Source organism: Channa argus, chromosome 20, assembly GCF_033026475.1.
Source record: "Channa argus isolate prfri chromosome 20, Channa argus male v1.0, whole genome shotgun sequence".
NCBI classification, from domain to species: domain Eukaryota; kingdom Metazoa; phylum Chordata; class Actinopteri; order Anabantiformes; family Channidae; genus Channa; species Channa argus.
In genome coordinates this window covers 6,218,270-6,240,695 of record NC_090216.1, presented here as the reverse complement: position 1 = coordinate 6,240,695, position 22,426 = coordinate 6,218,270, and the positions used below count along the sequence as shown (strand labels likewise).

Sequence of the window (22,426 nt, the reverse complement as noted above, 5' to 3'; positions counted from 1 at the left end):
TTTTTTTGGTTTAAGGGCTATTTGAAAATGGTGGATAAAAGTGACTTCACTCAGTTTTTCATTCTGGTGAAATACACATGTTTAGTGCCAACTAATTAGGGTTTCTAGGAGACCCAAGACCAAAAATACTGAACCAATTAGTTAGTAAGAGTAAATCAGAGCAATGAAGTGAGGCTAGAGCTGGGAAGGCTACATAAATAAACCAAAACCACACTCTGACTAAAACTCAGCTTCATACAGTAATTTCAATGAATTTTAGCTGCATTTGAAAATAGACTTTGGATAGGAAGTGACTTGAATTCGGAATCTCAATGTAAATGTTGTGCTGCTTTTCTGCTAATCTTGATTACAGACGACACAGACCTGTTGCGGTGGTTATGCCACCTGTGGGAGTGCATTGGTAATAACTTTATTGCAAAAATACAGGTTCCCTCTTTCCCCGAGCAACACCACCCCAGAACTGACAAACAACAGTCTGCAACACACCCACAAACAATAAACCATCTTCGGTAGTTAAAAGCCTGCATTCACCACACATTTCTTTCTCGGTCATCCACAAACACACTTTCACCTTTTAGTTTACATTCATTCACTCTTTCTCCCTTCTTGTTGCCAGAGTCCATGAGAGCGCCGGTGGGTGGGTGTGTCTGCCTCCTGACTGTCTCTGATACAGGATAGTGAGGGAAGGTTGATTTGCATAGCGGACTCATGCGCTACAATTGGCTACATTCTCCCAAATCCAGAACCCCGGAAAAAACAAACGGAGAAGAAGAATAACAACACAAAACCCTCAACAAATTTCAAACCTAGATGAAAAATAAAAACAGCAATGTTAAATACGCTCTCTGAGTTAAGTACCAACCTTTGGTTTAGTTACAACAATCAACATCAGTAAATTCTTGAAGAACTTTACATTGGCCAGTTGTTTTAAAATGACTTTGTTATTTTATATAATATTTCATAGAATAAAGCATATAATAAATGTACTCTACACATGTCAGAATGCTACTGTTAAAGAGGGGAGTGAAATAAGTGTTCATTACTGTATTGTAACTGTTTATACTGAGGAATGGTTGACATCTCTGAAGAAGGTAGCTCACTGGCTGAAAATATACCTCTAATACATATACATCATATAAAGCATATTCATATTAGACATGTCACTGTCTCTGAAGATGGGCTGAAGAAAAGCATTTTTCTATTCACATCTGAGGTCTCAAAACAATTTTTTTTCAGTGGGAGAGGAAAATGATAAAGTGTGAATTCATAAGTGCCACTGAAGTTCACCTGAGACCTTTAAGTAAAACAAATGCCACTGACTTTCTCTCCAGCTGATTCTCAGTCACACAGCCTTTATAAAGTGCACTTCTGCCAAGTAACCTTGCAAAGCGCACTTGAGTCATTTCTATATTTACTGATAAAGCCTAAGAGAAGGGTTTCCTAACCTACATTCTCTCATTACTCCTCGACTTTCCTCCCCTGCTGGCCTATTTCTGGCGCTACCGTTTTCAGTTTGAAAGGGAGAAAAAACGAAAGCAAGCCAAAAAAAAATCAAAGAGAGCAAGACAGGAAAGAAGCAGAGAAAAAGGAAGCGCTTTTCTTGTTCAATCTCCCGGTAGAAATGGGAGAGCTGTCATTAGGTCAGCGAGCAGTTTGGGGGCAGAAACTCCAGCTAGACACTTGTGAAGTGCACTCCACTCCTATTTGAAATGCAGACATGAGGAAGTACCACTTTAAGTTTATCAATATTTGTTAATTATCATTATCAACATTCCATAAGGTCTTATTAATTAACATACAGGTTTCATACATGAGTTTTCTGTACATGACTTTTAGGTATTAGAGAGTTCAGTCTCGGGCGAGTTTACTGTGCGCACACAGGACAACAAAAAAGTAAACAGACAAACCCAAAAACAAACAAACAAACAAAGAAAAAATATGGCTGTCCATTTGAAATAGACCCAGTTCGGCTACGTGTGCGTCCAACAAGAAATGCCCGTGAAGAAAGAGGAAGAGGCGTGGCTACTTGGTAAGAGCCCCCCCTGAGCTGAGGGTCCCAGTTTAGACCCGACTGGTGAGCGACGCCAAACACCACTGAAAGCGGCATGCTCGCCAGGCTGAGTGCACAGGGAAGCCCTCGAAAAACCCAGAGGGAGACAAGAAACAACAGTCCAGGGACGTAAGGGGAAAGGTTGAGGTTGTAGTTGGGGGTCAGAATGACTGCATAGACAGAATAGAGGGGAAGGGAGGGGGGAAGGGAGGGAGGGAGGGAGGGAGGGGAGAAGGCAAAGAGGGGCTAAGCAGGGTGCTGCAGGCGCTGAGGGAGGCTGTGCGTCAGTGCAGATGTGCATGTGTGCGTGCATGTGTTTGTGTGCGCATGTCATTTGAGGGAAAGGGAGCAGGAACGGGAAAAGGAGTAGAGTTTGATCCTCCTGAGCCACTCCAGGTCCACCATGATGAGGTCATCCAGGACCTTGGTGCTGCCGCCCCATGTGGACGAGGAAAGACCTTAGTGAAGCAGAGCAGGACTCTGGTCAGAGGACAGCTTGACCCCTGTTAGACACAGCCAGAAACTACCTGCACCACCCGACAGCTCCTTGACAGGAAGAGAGAGGAAAGAATGAAAAGGTCAAATTAATATGACATGAAGCTACATGCGAAAAATCAGACCTGAGTCCTGTGGGGGAAAAAGATCACACTCAGGTCCCTTCAGAGACTAATATGAATGTGGCCCTATATACCACACTGACATTGTATTATGAGGTTATGATCTTTCTAAGGATAATTGGAAAAATAGAACTGACAGAGGTTAGAACCTGCTGTTCTACAGTGTGATGGGCAAAACAATAGGATTACTAAGATTAGAAATTTTACATTTCTCTACAGGTGATAATATTGCTAAATGACATCCTGCAACAATATTAGCACAGGTTTTGATTTTCTGAGCTGACACCTCTGCCTCTAAATTTCTGAAAAGGGCAGCACTTAAATGCAATTCAAAAGTAGAAAATAACCTGCAGTATTTCCAACGTTAAATGCTGTTTAGTTCTGCCCCTAAAGGTGGATGCTAGGTGTATTTGTAAATTCAAAATAAAACAAAAAACAAAACATATTTTGTAAAAAATAAATAAAAATGATCTGCAAAATCAGGTTTGGTGTGACACATGACAGCTTTCCATCTATAGCTGTGCACATATTCCAAACAGTGCACATCCCCAGGATATTATCAAACAGAGGCATAGCCTACTTTTTTGTCAGATGACTGTGGTTTCCCAGAGAGTAAAATGTTGACCACATTCAATTAATAATTAGTCAAATTCCATGAGAGATTTTACATTTCTATTTTGTCCTGATTAAAAATAGCTGTGAAATACACTCATCTGGCATTCAAAGTAGCTCAAACAAATTCAAACACCAGTCAGTCCTTAGAGGATGACTGGTATTTTGCTTTGAAGACAACAAGTGTAGCATAATTTGAGCTCAGTGCAGTCTTTACCTGTGAAGTGTAGGAGGGAGGTGTTGATGAGAAGGTGTTGGTGATGAGGAGGATGGGGGAGATGATAGTGGTGGAATAGGAACAGGGACTCAGAAGAGAGGAAGTAAGCAAGCAGAGGCATTGACATCAGCCTGTTTCACCTTTGAGAGAGACAGAGAAGGAAGAAAAGCAAAGAGCAGGAGAACAGGTGGGAGATCGAGAAGCAGGACAAAGGGAAGAATCAAGACAAACAACGGGAAGAAAAGCACAGGGAAAAGCAATGTGTAAAGTGCCAGTGTGCAAAGTGCTACATCAGGGAGATGCAGTTTAAAAGCAAGGCCACAAGAAGGCAGCAGAGCACAGACGGTCACACTCACAAAGCTGCGGGTGGCAGTCAGGCGGCTACGGCGAGAGGTTACTACTGTGCCGCTCAGGCTGCGTCCAATTCGCCTCTGATTTTCCCCATTATCAGGCTCCACCCCAAAACGCAGATCCTGCAACATCGTCGGCTGCAGAGGGTGAGAACATCTGTCAGACACTGCTAATAACTTCTAAACTTGTGCAGGGATTCTCTTCTTAAGACCATGTAGACGTTACTTTGTTGAGGTAGGTGGGGGTGCTGGTGCAGTCTGCCCCGTACACACTCCTCTCCATGTCTGCGTTGGGGGTCTTGGAGCGAGTGACCCTGGATATGAGCCTCTCTGAAGGGCTGCAGCCTGAAAACATGCACAGTTGTTGAAAACGTGAACACAGCGTGCTCCGTGCTGCTGTTTTAGTGGAAGCTTTTTCCCTCTGTTCTACATTCACTCTCTCACAACCTCATTTCAACTGTTTGTCAAACACAAGATTTTTTAAGGTAGTGCAATTTGAGAAAATTAAACTTTCTCTTTCGCTGATGCATCATTTTCCCCCCTGTAATTTCTCTAAAACTTCTGTTAGCTAGTAAAGTGAAAGAAAAATAAACGCATCAAGTATAGCCGGACTTGCAAGAAAGCACTAAAATGTCTACGTAGACATCTATATAAAAAACGAACAACAATAAGATCTCTGCTTAATGTTTTTTGCAGAGTCCACGATAACCAAAATACTTTAACAAAAAAACCCTGTTAATATTAAAAGGAAGTTATACAACACTTGTAGTGTCAAACGTCATAACTGAATTCAAAACCTAAATCAACAGCACACTCAAAAATCGAAGCTTGTTAAGATCCAAAGTGATAGTTTTGATTATTCATTGATCAATGCGTGGATCTAATCATGTACGAGACATTTACATGTTTAACTTTCTACATTTATTCATATGAGACACATACATAAATGTATACATTGTGTACATCCTAGGTCATGAATAGCATTCAAACTTAATTCATACATTGTATAAGAATTTTTTACTTCAGAAATAACAGCAAACTTGACTATATAGAACCAAAGGGCTGTCTACAACTCTTTTCATAAGGTTTAGTCATTAAGTCTGTCTGTCTGTCTTTCTTGATATGTGTCCAAATTGCAGATACTCTCTACTTCTCATCTTTGTGTGGTAAGATACAGACTACTATCAATGTAAAAACTGCAAAGTAATGTTTGAAAAATTTGCTTTACAAATTACTTTTTAATGCAAAAAATAAATAATCAAAATGGTTTTTGATTACTTTTTTGACCGCTGCCATTTTCGCTATGCTATTCGTGTTTCTGATATGTTTAAATCGTTTTTTTTGTGTGTGTGTTTTTTGTCATAACAAGCTTCAGTAAATTTAAACTTTTCACTAGAAGATGCATTATAAAGAAGTAGCTCTTGGTTTTCAAACTCTGTGTGTGTGTGTGTGTGTGTGTGTGTGTGTGTGTGTGTGTACCTGTGTTTCCAGCCTGCAGACTGGCTTGGTAAAGGGAGTCAAGCTCAGAAAGTTCAGCCTCTTCATTTTGCCCTGGGGCACACTGGGAGCTGTAGTGCCCTGGAGAGCCCTGGACACTGTAGACGTAGTTCTGGCTGGACGCCTGCGGCCTGATGGCGACACAGCGGTCTGGGGGTGTGTCATATGGTGTCACCACAGCATCGGGGCGGTCCAAACTCCAGGATGACCAATGACGTGTGTTGCTGTCAGAGGTGGCGCTGTGCCTTGGCCAATGTGGAGCAGCACCAGTAGGGGAATTGGACTGGGGAGGCTGCCACACAGGCGTGAGAGGTTTCCTTTGCCCAGAGGCTTCCAGAGGGGGAGATGGGGGAGGAGTAGAGGGGGGAGGGGGAGGGTGTATGTGTGTGGATTCAAAGTGTGCACAATGTGCAGTGTGTGTGGTGTGTGTATCCCAGAGACGCAAAGGAAGCGAGGGCAGAGAGATGGCTAAGTGCTTCCCCAGAGGTTTGACACTTACCCCCCCTGCCTGCAGCAACTCACACAGCCTCACACCCATCCCCTCCCTTCCATCTTCACCTTCCTCCCCTCTCCTCCCTACACATCCACCCTTCTCCTGCTCACCTTGGCTGGACGGAGTGCAAGGGTGAGCAATGCTGAGGGTTAGTGGGGGTCGAGGGGGAGCGGGCCGATAGGGGGGAGGAGGCGTATCTGGAACCAGGGCAGCTTCCTTGTTGGGCCTCGCCTGGTCCTCTTCCTCCTCCTGATTGGGCGTCAGCAGTACTTGGACCGTGCCAGGCTGTTCACTGGAGGATACAGCAGAGAGAAGATGTCAGTCAGACAGCAGCATGAAAATGAAAAAAAAACAAAAAAGGAAACAGAGCTGCTGTGACGTCAGGTGAGTTACTGCATAGAGGGAAGGTCACAACTGCATACCAGGATAAACAAGCAGAAAACAGGCATACACACACACACACACACACACACACACACACACACACGCACACACACAAGCTCACTCACATACAAAACAGCAAACACACAATAATGCAGCCTTGTGCAAGCATCGCTTTGCGTATGGGATTTCACAGCCATGCTATTCATGAGTCAGCCACAAGCTCAGCTCCATTAACAGACTACAAACGTAACTTCCTGATGTGACTGTGTTCAGCCCAAACAACCATATATCTGACTAGAATCAGATTTTCTTGGTTTTGGAACAGTAATCTGCGTTCAGCTGCACCAAGCACTTGTGCAGTGTATCAACACCACAAATCTGGCTTCTGCAGTACAGTAATTTAGTCCACTGTACTGTATTACTTTATTGATTCATATACATTGATATTTGGAGGAAAAAATCTATGTTGAGCATAAGTGGATTCTCACTGCACAGATATGTTAGACATTCTTTTGTTTTAGCAGTATGTGTGTGAGTTTGTGTGTGCGCGTGTGTGTGTGTGTGTGTGTGTGCGAGTGTGTGTGTGTGTGTTGAAAACTTGTGAGACTGCATGTTAGTATGTGTGAACAGCAGGTCTGTAAACTCGTATGTCTATTTTTATCTAAGTGTGTGCAAACCTATACGTGTCTATGTGAGTGCCAGCTCTCTTGTCCCGTGTTGCCTTTTCAGCCTTAGTAATTACCCAGCAAGCTTTGGAGTAGCAAGCTAAAAATCAGGGGCTTGTGCTGATCAATAGAGGAGAGGAGGGAGCTAATAAAAGAGACTGAATGCTGGCTTTTACCTCCTTCTCCAACTTTCCTTCTGTCCTGCTGCAAATAGTTTGGTTTTACGGTTTATTCGTTTTTAACAAATGTTGCTCAATTTTATGCTGAGTAAACCTTACATTAAATTAACCAACTTAACACTTCCAATCAGTGTCTTTTCCTTTCTAATAACTATAAATGCAGACAGTTATGAGTGCTGCAGTGGGACTCCTTCCAGAATCCAATAAAACCTTTTTTAGAGTCCATTGTAAGATTTGAAGAACTGTAAGGCATGTACAGTAAGAGGCTGTTCTAACCTGTGTGTCCCTGAGTTTAAAGTAATATCCTGAGAGAGGTCTTCATTTGCCGTTAGCAGCTTGATACTGAAACAACTTAGGAGACTGAATCTTGCAATGTGATCCCTTCAAGTCAAGGTACTTAAGTTTTTATTTATTTAGCTTTATGCATATTTTATAATGCTCTGACTAATGCCTTTTTATTATTTGTTGAACCATTTATTTGCATAAAAGTCATTCAGAATTTAGGTTGCTGAAAACTAAAGTTTATCACACAACACATTGAAATGCAGCAAATCATCAAATGTAATGTGTGCAGGTTTTGTTTAAAAAATAATAAATTAATACCAAAATATCTACAAACTATTTTTTTTTTCTGATCAAAAATGAATCAATCAACTCCAGGTCAGTAAGCCTTGGTTCATAAATGAATAGGATGCTTTGTTTCTGTTACCCTTCCTGCTTTATTAAACTATGTCAAATCTTAGTGTTTTACCTGAGATTCTAGATGCACAAGCTCACTCCTGCTAGAACTCAGCATATAACAACAAAACTAAAACATCCGGAGGGAAACACACTTATGGCAAAACACAAACAGAGCATCAAACAGCAATAATAAAAAAAAAACAACAACAAAAAAAAACTACAGCACAACTTCCGTCACTGCAATCGCACAGCAGCACGACAGGACAAAAACACAGTGATGTACCCGCAGCTTTACAGTACACAGAGGGACAGCACACAAAGAGAAGAGGGAAGCCTCAGCAGTACAAAAGAGCAGCAAAAACAATGAACGAAAGCAGTGGGGCACAGAAAAGCAGAGAGCCACTTGGTCTCTCTCTTTTTATTTTTAATGGTAACACATAACCCAGCAAAGCAGGTTTTACTGCACTGCAACAGACGCGCAAACACAAAGGGGATAAAAAGTTATTGTATAAATTGTGAGTGTTTAAGAAAACACACACCCTCAGACACACATTAACACACATACAGCAGGATGTGGGAAATCTAGGATTTTCGGCAGGCAGAGCTTAGGACACACACATGAGAGTGCTGAAGTGTTTTTAAAGAGCCAACACCAGTAGGACACAGATGGAGGGGTGCTGAGGTGGGCTTGACGGCAGCTTGAGCTGAGGACATACACAAAGTGAGGGAGGGAGAGGGGGAGGAAGGAGGTCTGAGGTGGTTTTGAGACAGGCACCACTGCAAACACATAAGGGGGGGACTGTTGGTACCTTCGAGGCCCCTGTGCGTGGACGCTTCCTGTCTCCCGTTCCATTTCCTGTTCCTGCCTGCGTTTGATTGGGCCCCCAGTGCTCCTCATGCACGCAGCTACAGCCAATCCACTATGAGCGTTTGCCTCATGCAGGGGTCTGAGCACAGCTGAGGATGTTAACAACAGAGCGGGAGAGAAAAAGGAGAAAAGACAGAAAGATATAATGACAGAGTGTCACATAAAGAGAGAGGAAATGAAAAATATGACAAAGAATAAGTAAAAGGTTAAGACAGAATATAGATAGAATATGAGGGTGAAAGAACAGGCGAGAGACAAAGGAAGGATGAGAAAAGAGAGGCAGAGCAGAAAGAGTGGTTATGAGGGGGCCAACAGGCGTAACGCTCCTTTATTGTAAGTCAATATGTTTTATACATATACAGAGATGCAAAGTGGGAGGATTTATTTTGGGCAACCTCTTAAACTTCTACACTGACAAAAACTTCCCAGGGTGGCTTAAATCATACATACATAATTAGGAACTCTGAGATAAATTGTTCTTCCATAAAAAGGTGCATGCAAATGTACATGAAAAATTAAACCAAGTCAGTGATGTTTTCAGCAAAGCCCTTTCCAGACATGGTCATATTTCCACTAATCTGGCAACATCTGAATATTTCTGCTTCGTGTTTGAATGAGCATCCAGGCCTCAACGGAAATCTTACTATGCTTGACCTAATAGGATTTACATAACATAAAAAAATGAACAGTGCATCTTGCTAACGTGTATTAGCATCAGCTCAAACTCTATATGCAACTTGATGTTCTGTCCAAACCTGCACGTTTGGCAAACTGCACATGTATTGTTGCTCGCTCTTTTATGGTCGTGGGTATAGCAGAAGGAACAATTACATAAAAGCGCCCAGTGCCTGAATCACAGAAAGTCTTTACATTAACAGTGTGATGAATCTAGCTCAGTTGTGTTTCCCATGTCTAAAAAGGGCTTCTGAAGTTCATAAACATAAAGTTTAAAATTCGGTTCAATTCAGCTGAACACTCAAGAGTGAAGTCAATCTTAATGTTGTGCTTGTGCCTGAGAAAACCTTCAATTCAAATGGAGATTCTAGGTCAATTTTAGCAGCTCTTCTTACAGCTGTGTCATCCACTGCTTTAGCAAATTGGTGGGAAAAGGGTTTTTTTAGAAACAGAAAACATTTCAACTGCAGTGTCTGACTGTGTAAAATTAACTACTAATGGTTTGTAAAAAGAGGCAAGATTACTTTAAGTTTTATCAGAGATTAGTGAGATCTACGAGTTTGTTGGCCGCAGTTTCACTAAAGTTAAGTTGTTATTATGTTGATGTAGAAAGAGGAAAAGAAACACTTCCAGACCCAGCATCTGTTGCCACCTTGCAACTCTATAAATGCATCAATAAGTAAATTTAGACTGTAGTTAGTGAGTCAGAAAGTCAACATCTGCTAATTGAGGAGTAAAGTTGAGTCTACGTTCATTAAGTTACAGACACCAGGCAGGGGAACAAAGACGAAAGCACGGTTTGTTTTTTGAAAAAGGTTTCTATGCTGCGTAGGCATGTGAACACCCCTAACTAGTGTTAGTTATAAAAACAAAGCGGAGGACAACAACAAAAGAGCAGCATCACCCATCTTGCCTCGACTATACACACTTTTGACTGATAGAGAAGGAATAAAGGAAAGTTGATGGCAGCTCTGTTGTTGGTTTTGGCTGTAACATCCTCTAAAACACTGAGGCAGATTGTCTGGAGCCTGAAACCATCGATATGGATGCAGGGACCCAAATTCTGTTATGTAATCGTACTGATAGTGATGCCATCTGTTCGTTCACAAGTCGTCCTTTCACTTCATCAAGGTTGATTGTACTTACAGGTGGGGGTGGGGGGGTGGGGGTATTTGTGTGTAACTTTGTGTGTTTGCATGTATCAGGTACATGAGGTTAAACAGCACACACAGCAGAACATTTTAATCCCTGCTATAGATTTAGTCGGTGCTGAGCTGGACGGGACAACCTGCACACCTGTAGTTCATACATGGCTTATTCTCAGACATACTCACCACACACAGCAGGAATGGCAGAAAATGCACGATGCCAAAATATAATTAATTGTAGCTTGGCACAGATATGCACAAATAAACACACACACACACACACACACACACACACACACACAACTCCATGTATAAGTCTGTAAATGTAAATCTGAAGCAAGTCTACAATTATTTTAATCTTAGCATTTTTTCTCAGCAAACATACTGTAAGCATTGTTCATGAACGGGAAATTATATGATTCATGTGAAGTTGAGCTTTACAAATACACTTAGCAAATAACAATATCTCACTTGAGTCACAAGATTACTACTGAACCAAGAAAAAGAGATATCTGAGAATAGAACTTATTCTGCCACCTCCTGCACAGTCAAACACCCGAAGGTCAGAAGAAATGAAAAAGAAATTCTATGAGGCAGGTGCAAACACCTGCAAGAATAATCTGAAAGTATAAAGATTCAACTGCCCATCTCTGAATCTATGCAAATGTGGTTATAAGTCAAGGACCGTTCCTTACTAGCTATGGAGGGATGCTGACTGTCTTATTATACACTGAGTTCAAATATTAACAGTCTTTCAGCAGAATCAGAAACTATACCTTCATCATGTCAAATTGGTGATATGCTCCTTTAAGTAGGGCTTTAGTCCAAGTCTCATATTTACAGCTCTGAGACTAACTCACAGGCACACACACACACACACACACACGCGCGCGCGCGCACGCATACACACACACACACATCATAGATAATTGGTCCATACTGTACATCATACATCACTATGATAGAAATGTGTAAAATATGAAAATTAATTAACGTGAACACAGAGCTACACAAACATCAGTCACACAAATGTTTACAAATTGTGTACTTTATATTCTGTAAAGAAACACACAGACCACACACATTCTTTCTGAGATAAAATCCTTAGAGATAACATAATATGTTATGCTATTCTATACAGTATGAGTTAGAGCTACACACACTGAACTACGAGATAAAAAATATAGACGAGGGGAGACAGATGTTGAGACAGATGAACAGATGCGTATGAGGACAAAGAGGAGGTCAGACAGAAGCACAGACATACAAGTCACTGTGACTATTAACTAGACAACATGTGATAACGTGACCTTAAAGCTGCACTAGTTCTTCACTTAAAAATACACTTTGTCAGCCCAAATCACAAACAGGCACAACAGAATAAAACTGTTTCTCATCCCTCCAACTGAAACAGTTTTATTTGTCTTTTAAGAGAAAATTGGGAATAAAATCCAATGCCGTCTGACAACGTGCAACAATCTTTGCTTCCTCTGGTTTCCTATTACAAGGTCTTTCAGTGTGCATGTTTAACATTGTCCTATACAGCTTTATTTTTTTCTTAAAGGGTCAGTTCACACATTTTAAAAAACGTATCACGTCACTTACTGCTTCTCGTATCAAGCTATGCAAGAAGCTATGCAAGTGAAGTTCAGACCTCACAAAGAAGTCGTCCCCATAAACTGCAATTTTCACAAACTTTATTCTATTCGATTCTATGGAAGTCTTAAAACCTGAGCAAATAAAGCCTAAGCTGTCTGGTGGTTAGCATCACCAGAGGTAAATGTTAAAATATGTTTGAATTTAGGTGAACTGATCCTTTACTTTCTGATCTCATTTAAAAAATGTAACCTCCTATGTAATGCCTACCTTTCTATTCTCTCCTCCAACTTTTCCACCCTATTTTCTCTTATGCCTGTCTTGTAACCCCTTTTCCCTCCATACCCTGGTGTTGAAGCTGGTCCAGATCCATGAATTTGCTGGGTTTGGGGTTAAATCCCATGGCAACCTCTCGCTCTGCCTCCCTCCGCTTCTGCTGCTCCTGCTGACGGGCTCTCCTCGCCACCTCCTCCTGCAGCTCGTCCAGCTCACTGCGCCCTAAGCCTGACACACACAGACACACATGAGAGGTGGAGAATAGAGTATGTGAATCAATCAAATCAAACGCAAATTATTGCAGATGGATACAAATACAATGTAGAAAGACACACCTGTGTTAGTGCCACCACCAACCCAACTGGGTGGGGGAAGCTCCTGCAGGATGGCACCACTGCTCTTTGACTTCGGTACAGAACGCCATGAAGGTCCTGACATCAGCACCCGTTTCTGTTGCCCCACCTCCCTGTGTAGAGAAAAAAAAATAAAACAAAGAAACAGAGAGAAAAATAATGAGGAAAAATATGAAAAATGAAAAATAAACATATGCGATCGTTAATTTCTTGTTATGGATCACTACATTTGGATTTACATTTCGCTAATTTTTTACATTTGTGTTAAATACGGACCTCAAAAGGAAAAACAAAAGAAACCAAGAGTGGGAAAAATGAATTTCCCACCTGTCAGGGCTGCTGCTGTTCCGTTCACTGCTCTCGTAGCCACTTTCCATCCTCTGAATCAAACGTGGCTGGTGCTCCACCCCTCTTAGAGGTGGAGGGGCAGGGGGACCCATTGTCCGCCCACTGCCCAGAGACCTGGGCTGCCCGACCAGCCCAAACCCTGCTTCCAACTCTCCAGTATCCCTCCCTACCAGCTCTTGCAGCCCTGGCTTTGTAGGAGGAGCAGGTCCCACCAAAGGGAGGGAGTCCTGAGTCTCAAGAGGGAGAGGGGGACCAGGCAGGGTGTTGTGGGCCACAGAGGAGCCTCTCTCTCGGGTGAAGATGCTGTCGATGTTTAGGGCCTCTCTCCTGGGCCTCCAAGTTGGCCTGTAGTGGCCTCCAGAAGAGCTAGAGAGCAACAGAAAAAGACAGGATGTTACATGATTTCAGTAGTTGTAAGAATACATTACCCAAATGAAAGTTCATTCACTGGAAACTAATGAAAAGGTGAAATATTGTACTTCTTTAAAAAAGATTAATAAATGAATCAAAAGGGCAGTCAATTTAGTTTGGTTAACACACCTCAAATTATAATGAACAGACATTCTAATGCGAATACGGACAGAGGCTTGAGAGGTGGAGGCAGTTAAACTGCTGAAGTCAAAAAGTGTTAGCAGCACTAAGTCTGTGTTCAAATGCATATAAGATTATCAAACATTTATCTGTATACACTATCGTTGAGGTTATATATGTATTATTGGAGAGAAATGAAAGATGCTATAAAATGACCTTCATGAAGCTTCATTAATGAGCCCATTTATAATTAGTTTCTCTCAAGCCCAACATTTTTATTTTATTTGACCTTTATTTAATTTATAAATGGCAGCATGACTAATGCCTCTGTGCAAATTTTAGAGGTGAAAGATATCTCCTGTAAGTCAAGTATTCAAGTATTAAACTTGTACTTGAAAAGTATATTTCAATGTTATTGTACTTGATACTCTTCCTCAGTATTGTCCTTTTAATCCATTCCCCCATCCATCCATTATCTTTAACCATTTAACTTGTTCAGGGTTGCAAGGGACAGAGGCCTATGCCATGTTAATGTACTAGTGGTGCAGTACCTGGACTTGCTCTCACTGCTGGTGCTTTCATCCTCCCACTGGGGCCCCCCCACACCACCCTCACAGCCCCCAACTCCTGACGAAGAGGAGGAGGACAGGGGACGAGAGGAGGAAGACGTGGAGGCGAGTGGGCGGCGGGAGGAAAGGAGGAAGACAGCAGTCTCCTTGTACTCCTGCAGGGGAGGAGAGGGAGGATGGGGAGGACCCTCCACTGCTGAATGTGGGAAAAGAGGGAGATGAAAAAGTAAATAACATTTTTATCTTTCCCATTGGGGACGATTATATAGGCAGCAGTGCAAGTAAATATGAGAATAATCACTAATGACTCACATAACTTGAAGAGTGTGCAGTGAGGAAAGAACTCACTTCATTTCAATTGAAACTGAAAACTGACCTTTTTTCGCTCTTCTATCTACAACAAATTCTGCAGTATTACTTGCTTACTGAAAATACAGTAGCCACTTGTATATTTGCAGTTGTTTGTCCAGGTACTTTAACTATAGCTACAGCTGCACTTTGTGCGTATAGACAACTTTGTGTCTAGATTTTAAGTTTTACCTCCAGTGTCAGCACCGTGCGGTGGTGTGCTGATGCTGTAATTACAGACCACTGTGGTCTGGGATTCACTAGAAAGGTGACTGCCTGTGGACTGGTGAGGGGGTCGACTGCGAGAGGTGTGATGGCTTGAGCTGTCTGTTGAAGAATCTGTACGAGTATCACTAGATATAGATGGCTCCCGACCTGAGAGAAAACATGATAAAGAGAAATGATCTCTTAGTTCATTCAGCATCACTGTGTGTTTACAAACTAGGAATTAACATTTAAGCACTGCCGTATACAGAAGCATGGGTTAGATTATGTTTTACAATGTAAGCATTAGCCGTGCAAAAATAATCGGATCTGTAGTGAAGTATGTCATCTTTGCTGTACCGGAGTCTTCACTGTCGTAACCAGCTTTGCTGCTGCAGTGCTGGAGCTCCAGCTGCGGGTTGGAGCTGGTACAGGGGTTGGGGCTCTCCTGCAGTATCACCGGCGTCCCACGGGGGTCAGCGTAGAGCAGCAGCAGGGGCTGATAGTGGCCTTTTATACAGCGAGACACCACGTCCTTCCACTTAGGGCCTATCTAGAGGTGCAGCAGGGGAACACACACACAAAGACACACATAAGCTCATAGATAACCCACCCAACACATATACACAAAGAGAAAGCAAATATATCTCATTTCGTATTAAGATATAGCATTACGCATATTCCACCAAAAGTAGAAGGTCAAACACACATTGTGCTGCTGTGTACCCTTATTGATATCATATCACACTTTTTTATTAGCTCGATAATCTAATATGACCCACATTGTCCACAGCAACTGACAGAACTCTCAAGGACATATACATTCACTTTATATCACACTTTGACACAGCTAACACTTAGCTTCCCCCAAATCATTCACCACAAAACATTTTTCAACCTTACGGAACATCACACAGGCTGTCATAGGGTATTACAACATATGAGCAGGTTTAGCACTGAAACCTGGGCTATGACACAACTGGAGATGCAGGGGACAGTGAACAATACACCATCTCCATGTTGCAGCATGCAGACTCCAAACTGTGTCTCACCTCTTTGACGTGGGCGTCGTCGAAGTACATCCACTTGCGTATCTTGGTCTGAAAGAAGAAGGTGGAGTAGTGCTTGCCGTAGTAGCACACCATGCCCACCAAGTAGAGCTCCGCCTGGCGAGCCCTCTCCTCTGTCACACGGTAAAACAACTACAGAGAGGGAGAGAGAGAGAAAGGAAGGGAGGGGAGGAGACAACAAGGGAGGGAGAGGTGCAGGGAAGAGAGTGAGAGATGTGCAGAGGGTGGGGGGAAATAGACACAGAGGAGTTAATGTGAATACATGCACATTTTTGCTCACCTGGTAGTGTATATGCAGTATGCAGTACTCTCTCATACACAACATTTTTCGCAAAACATTTACGTTGAGCACCGCAATATGTACTTTGCTACATACTGTATATGCTGCAGCTGTTGATGCAGACAAAATGCACAGCTCTAACACTGATGTCTCATTGCTAAGGTTATGCTGCTGCAGACAATCCTGCTGCCATTTTTCAGACAAAGGCTACTGTGACTGAAGTTGTTAGTTAAGATTTTCTTCTTTTAATCAATATTAACATTCTTATTACAGTCTTACTTAGTTCAATACAGAAAACAACAAATTACCCATGTATGGTACAACCATAACTTTAATATTGATTCATTAATTATTCATTGGCTGCACAAAATAAGATTTTCACACTGCTTCTTTTGTCTGTCAACAGCTCAAAACTCAAATGTATTAAAAGAACAGTAGTATCAAACAAAGCAACAACTTTAAAATGGTTATTATATGTAAACTGTTTTAGCACCAAAAAAAAGATGTAACCAAAAGAGAAGGAGAACATAAAAGAGTAAGAGGGAAGCAGAAAAGAGAGAAAGCAGATGCAGTAGACAAAGAGAAAATGTGAAAGCAGTGCCAGAAGAGTATGAATACAGGAGACAGATGGATTCACTTTAACTAAAATAACTACACAAAAGCAAAAAAAAAGAAGAACCATTATGCCTCAGATTCATATCTAACAACCAGCTTCATCTCACAACAGTGAAGCGAAATAGAGAAACAGCAGCAGGCGGAGACAGACGACAGAAGATAGAGGAAAGAACTTGAGTCATTATAACACATATTCATATTCACTGATCCATTATTCATAGATATCACTTCAGAATGTGGCTAGAGATGTTACAGGGGCATTAAAATGCATGAACATTACTCAGTCATGGCATGAAGTATCAGGGGTCGAATGTGTGTGTGTGTGTGTGTGCGTGCGTGTGTGCGCGCGCGCGCGTGTGTGTGAAATTTGAAAGCCACAGCAGGAAACACAGGAGTTTGAGAGCAATATAAGTCAGGTCACTAATATGCATTATAATTTGTTGTTTTCCAGACTGTGCTGGAACTGGGTGGGTTGAATGTAACAGCAGGTGCATATCTGCATTATGTATTTTGCATGTTTGAATTTTAAAGGTGCATCCTTGCATGTGTGCACGTTTGAACTTCAGTGGAGACAAAGTTTTTGGTTATGCTTGTGTGTTTAGCCAGTGGGTGAGGAGCATAGGAGGTTTAGCAGTTTAGCCTGGGGAGAAAAAAAAAATCAAAGTGGTATTAGAGCATTAACCAATTTTTATTGAAAATCTGGCCTGAGGGTGGCACTTGAGAAAAGAGATCACCAAAGTCATCATAGTTCATCCTCTGGAAAGAATGTTGTTGAAGTCACAAATTTAAAAGGACCTTGAGTGCAATAACTTTGCTGCTCACGTAGATAAATATGTTAATGTGTTATAATAAGTGTATAATGTGTGTGTGATCCTCTTACATCTCCCAGACGCAGACAGGTCCCCAGGCTGTGTATGACATCCTCTGCTAGGTCAGAGTGGTCTGAATCCCACACCAGGCCAATGGACACAATCTCCGGTGAGTTCATCAGCACCCGGCGAATGCGTAACACCTCCCCACAGTTGCTCTGTGATGGCAGAAGAGAGGGAGAGGAGTTTAAATAAAAGGAGAGTGTGATCAAACAGATTTATTCATCCTGTGTTATGAGGAAAAAGTGTGACAGTTGTGGAAACCATCCTTTTATTTGGCAGGGATGAACACATGCACTTTCATGCAGATACACACTCGGATAAAGTGAACAGTAAGAGAATGAAGGGCAGAGATAAAAGCCAAGAAAAAAGAGATGATGAAAGGATTGTAAGAGAGAATGACAGCGGAAGAAACACTGTGCTGAGTTGTATTTGTCCCTTGGGCCTTCTGTTGAGTTCAGAACCGTGTGTTCTGAATCCTTCCTTTGAGTCATGACCCACCGCAGAGCTGGTGCACACACAGAAGCCTGCACACATGCACACACACACGAGCATGCACGCAGTGCTGGCAGAGCGGGCTCGGAAACAGCCTGAGAACACCCTGGCAACCAGATACTTTGCCAAACACAACACTCACACACACATATGCACAAACACACACAGAACTCTCCCTTTGTGGGCAGCGGGCTGTCTTGCGCTGGCACCAGAGATGGCAGGAAGGTATTCTGCCAGGGTCCTCTTCTCAATTCCCAGAAAGGGACACAAACACAAGCCTGGCAGCAGCAGCCACACAGTACGACACGAAGACACAGGCTATCTGTGTCTTATCGACAGGACACATAGCCTCAGTTAGCCCTCGGTGCTGTCTCACTGCCTAAAACATTGATCTTTGCTGTCTCATCTCTGAATTTTATATGCAAAGATGCAAAGATTTGTTTTTTTTTTTCTTTTGTTTTTTTTTGCAGTGGTCGCACACCTTTCCAAGAGAGTGTGAGTTACATAATAGTGCTGCTGGTCAAAGGATACTGTAGCTTTGCAGAATGCTAATCACAGCATTCTACTGAGCAGAATGAAACAACCTGAAAATGTGCTCATGCTTCCACAGACATAAAGAACTGAAATAACGAGATCCTCCTTCTAGCAGTGTAATGACAGCTGAGAAGGTAGACGAGGAGTCTCCAACCTTTTTCCCCTGAGAGCTAGTTTTACAAAACATAAATGGCCGAGAGCTGCTCATGTTTTGTAACATTTATTCTCATAGCTCATTGCAACCCAAACAAACTGACTGCTTTTCTGAACCTTCACAAAATGTTGGTTTCCACACTCAATTGTTGCATTAAAACATCACAAAGAATATTTGTGCATTTAGCGCATCTGAATGCATTTCTTTCGATTTAATTTTCTTACTGGCATAGGTACCAGCTGCAACTTTGCTTCGCTAGTGGCTTTTTTGAAAACGAGTCGCTAGAAGGGTCTTAATACACGCTAAACGTAGTGACAAAGTCGCTAAGTTCACCACTGGCTCATCAAGCCTGACATCAGCGCACAGTTTGATTGACAACTAATAGTCAAATAATCATTTGAAAAGGGGTCACGAGCAACTGGTAGCTCGCGAGCGACATGTTAGAGACCCCAGAGGTAGACTGTTATTGCATTCGTGGTAAGAAAAACTACTTTTAAGTAAATATACCACATGTAGTGTGTTTATGTTTAATCCAGCTAGAGTGGTAGTTTGGTCATTTTAATCTTCTTAAAAAAAGAGAAAGGTTTGCCTCGCTGTGGCACTAAAGAAAAGAGATCCCCAAAGTCATCAGTGTTCATCCTCTGGAAACCATTTTGTTGAAGTCACAATTGAAACAGGGCACCAAGGGGGGGGGCACTAAGGAGTGCAGGTACTTTCCAGTTCATTATTACTGACTGTTGGTGAACATCTTAGAGTCGGTACATCAGGCTAACCGCACACTCTAGATTATTACATTATGTTCTGAAAAGAAAAGATCTGAAAATGTCTTGTGCACAGATCATGTAAATTCACTGAATTAAATGCAGTTTAACTTTTAAGTTAAAATTAACCTTAAATAACCAAAAGCTGTGTATCCATATCTTTAGTTTGCTCCCTCAGCTCTGGCACATAACAAACATCCTCACACTCTTTTATCTTCAATCTGGCACCTTCAATATCCTCTACCAGCCTCACTCCCATCTAAATACCATCACTTTGTTTGAGCAAAGCCCAAGGTGGTATTAACAAAAGATCAGCGCTGCAAGTGATGGAAGATAAACAGAGGCGGGTTCTGTGACTCCCGCAGGACTCGACAGCATTCAGAGCCCGGATAAGCTGAATGGTGTGTGTGTGGTGGTGCTGGCTGGAGCAGTGGAGGAGATGAAGGTGGTGGTGGTGCTGTGTAGAGACAGGGGCAGCTGCTTCACTATAACCAGAGAGGAGGGTCTTTGTGTGTATACTTTGGCAGAAAGGGTTGGGCGAGTGGAGCCCAGCTGGATCTATTCAGGAGCAACACAACACAAACTTGCAGAGCAAAGAATCAAACTTGTTCCTATGTCCACCTCCTTCACTACCTACACTTTTTTCTCTTTGCACCTTGTTTACCTACTATGACTAAAATGTACCACAGTATATTATCTTAAATTGACTTTTCACTTTACACAGGCATTCATTACTTCCCGCTGCACGAACATAACGATCCCAGTGGTTTACTGCAAAGGAGGTCACAGGAGGACAAATTAGAAAATTCTTCTGGTAATAGAAAGTCGAGAGAAAAATGAGAAGAAAATGCAAATTAGGTGAGGATTATGTAACATATACCCACTGTGTGCTAAGGAAAAAAGGGGGAAAAAGATATGAAAAAATGACCAGACTTGTTACGTTATTAAACTCAGATTGTCATCAAGCTTTTTGTGTTATTAGGAAAAAAATATGTAGTGTTTTTTGCAGGTATTTCAGAAAACACAACGCATAACTTATATTTTTCTACACTAATGGTAAAAGAAAACAAACATGGAAATGGACATAAAGAAGAGACAATGTTTGTTTGTTTTGTGTGTGTCCTCTCACAGGGCAGTTGCGCAGGTCTCCCATGTTGCTGGCGTTGCGGAGCAGTTCACCAAACATGTCTGGCGTAGGTTTCTCTCTGCACTCTAGCATCCTCACTGCCTGGTTACTGCAGTATTGGACACACACACACACGCACACGCACACACCCACACAAAAATAACAACAGATAGAAACAACAAAATCACACACACAGTGAAGGACTGCCTTAATGAGACCAAAGCTTTTGTGAATAGAATTCACAAAATTGCGTTTGGGCTCACATACTGCTTAGCCAACCATTCATACACATCTATGCTAAGTGTGAGCCGGTTCCACAGGCACTTTCCCATCAACAAGAGCAATTGTAATTCTGTTTCAAAAGTTTTCAAATGCTTTTGGACTCATTATAATCTTTAACCTTTCTGACATGTTTCTAATAGAAACCAACAGCATTGCATAAACGCTGTTGTTATTAATAGAATAATGCATTTAAAAAGTTGTTCTTATGGAACAAAACTGCATGTTTAAGAATCATCCTTCAGCAAGCGTCAAAGCAATAAAACTTCAATATGAGCTGCATTAAGCACAATTGTTCTCTTAAGGACAAACTGTGTCATTATTATCTGTGAATACTGTACCATAGAAAATAAACTTGTGAGAGCTGGTCTGCAGCTCACTATAATCTATGGGATTATGTGTGCAAAGGATCTAGATTGTTTTTCTTTTTTCAGCAAAGTATTCCTTTAAGACTAATGATTTATAAAACCATCCTAGTCCTTTCACTCTTTCCACTAGAATAAAATGAACTCATCCTCTTTGTTTCAACCCCTCACTTGCCCTCTATACTTCAAATGCACAAGTAGCAGATGCAAAAAAAACAACAACGCAGCAGCAGGGAACACATTTGTACCTCTGTTTACTGCCTGAATTTTGCTCGAACCAGACATTTGTTTTGTCTCTTTGTTGCCCTCTGATTATCTTACTCATGTTGACTTTCTATGTGACCTATCTAAATTGTAAACAACAGGCTCCACAAAACGTATAAATAGCTTAGCAATGCTAAAAGGCATAAATAGAGAGGAGTGGTAACGTTGTGCCCCAAAACTACCTCGATATAACGTGATTATTTGTATCTTCGCTCGCCCATCATCCCTTTATTTTCTCCACTGTGTACCATTTCCAAAAGGAATATGGAGTGATTTATCCTCTTATTTCCCCTTTGTTCATAATCTTTCCGACCCGCTGTTTCACTTATGGATTTATGTTGCCCCCCCGGGTCTACTGAATCAAACAGCTGATTGATTACTTCCCTTGTTGCTTATTTCATTGACTCAGAGTGTGCACAGTTTTTATGTAATAGCTTTGAGGATGTGCACATAGTTCTTCTGAGTGTGTATTCACCTGCTCTGTGTGTGTATGTACATGCTACCTGAGAATGCTAGAGACATTATGTTCAAGCTCATCTGCTTCTGCATATGTATGTGCATACACGTGTGTGTGTGTGTGTGTGTGTGTGTAATTTTAATGTGTATACTATATGTGCATGTGTGTGTTCCGTTCAGCAGGGACCGGTGAAGGAAGATGAGAACATGTTGTACCTTCCTTTACTGCCACCCAGCCTCAGCTTGCTGCCAGATTTACTGCAGTGTGTGTGTGGCAATTTTGTGTGTGCGTGCTCTTACCAGAGGGATGTAGTGGAGATGTAATGAACCATCTGAATGAAGGGCAGGGGGTCTGATGTGGCACCACAGCTGTTACACACACACTGAAACATAGATAAAACCTCAGATTCATCACAGGACATCATGTTCTGATAAATTGTCTGGATTATTATTTTTTAACTAAAGCCCCAAAACTCAACCACGTAATAACTTTATTA

General features: G+C 41.8%; 1 protein-coding gene across 6 annotated transcripts in view; it reads right to left on the bottom strand.

Annotated features, from left to right (window-relative positions):
* Positions 1–387: 387 nt before the first annotated feature.
* usp54b (ubiquitin specific peptidase 54b) overlaps positions 388–22,426 on the bottom strand; it is a 49,750-nt gene continuing 27,711 nt past the window's right edge. For 5 of the 6 annotated variants that reach the window (XM_067488075.1, XM_067488073.1, XM_067488078.1 and 2 more), the window contains 15 exons: positions 22,230–22,312; positions 20,569–20,674; positions 17,507–17,653; positions 15,714–15,863; positions 15,022–15,214; positions 14,650–14,832; positions 14,092–14,305; positions 12,989–13,375; positions 12,644–12,774; positions 12,378–12,536; positions 8,555–8,702; positions 5,326–6,128; positions 4,073–4,191; positions 3,853–3,984; positions 388–2,596 (listed from right to left, as the gene is read on the bottom strand). In XM_067488075.1, the coding sequence (XP_067344176.1) occupies positions 2,510–2,596; positions 3,853–3,984; positions 4,073–4,191; positions 5,326–6,128; positions 8,555–8,702; positions 12,378–12,536; positions 12,644–12,774; positions 12,989–13,375; positions 14,092–14,305; positions 14,650–14,832; positions 15,022–15,214; positions 15,714–15,863; positions 17,507–17,653; positions 20,569–20,674; positions 22,230–22,312 (3,042 nt within the window). In that variant the 3' untranslated portion in view covers positions 388–2,509. Of the gene's footprint in view, positions 2,597–3,496; positions 3,637–3,852; positions 3,985–4,072; positions 4,192–5,325; positions 6,129–8,554; positions 8,703–12,377; positions 12,537–12,643; positions 12,775–12,988; positions 13,376–14,091; positions 14,306–14,649; positions 14,833–15,021; positions 15,215–15,713; positions 15,864–17,506; positions 17,654–20,568; positions 20,675–22,229; positions 22,313–22,426 lie in introns of all 6 variants that reach the window. The other variant, XR_010911841.1, reaches the window with a different exon arrangement.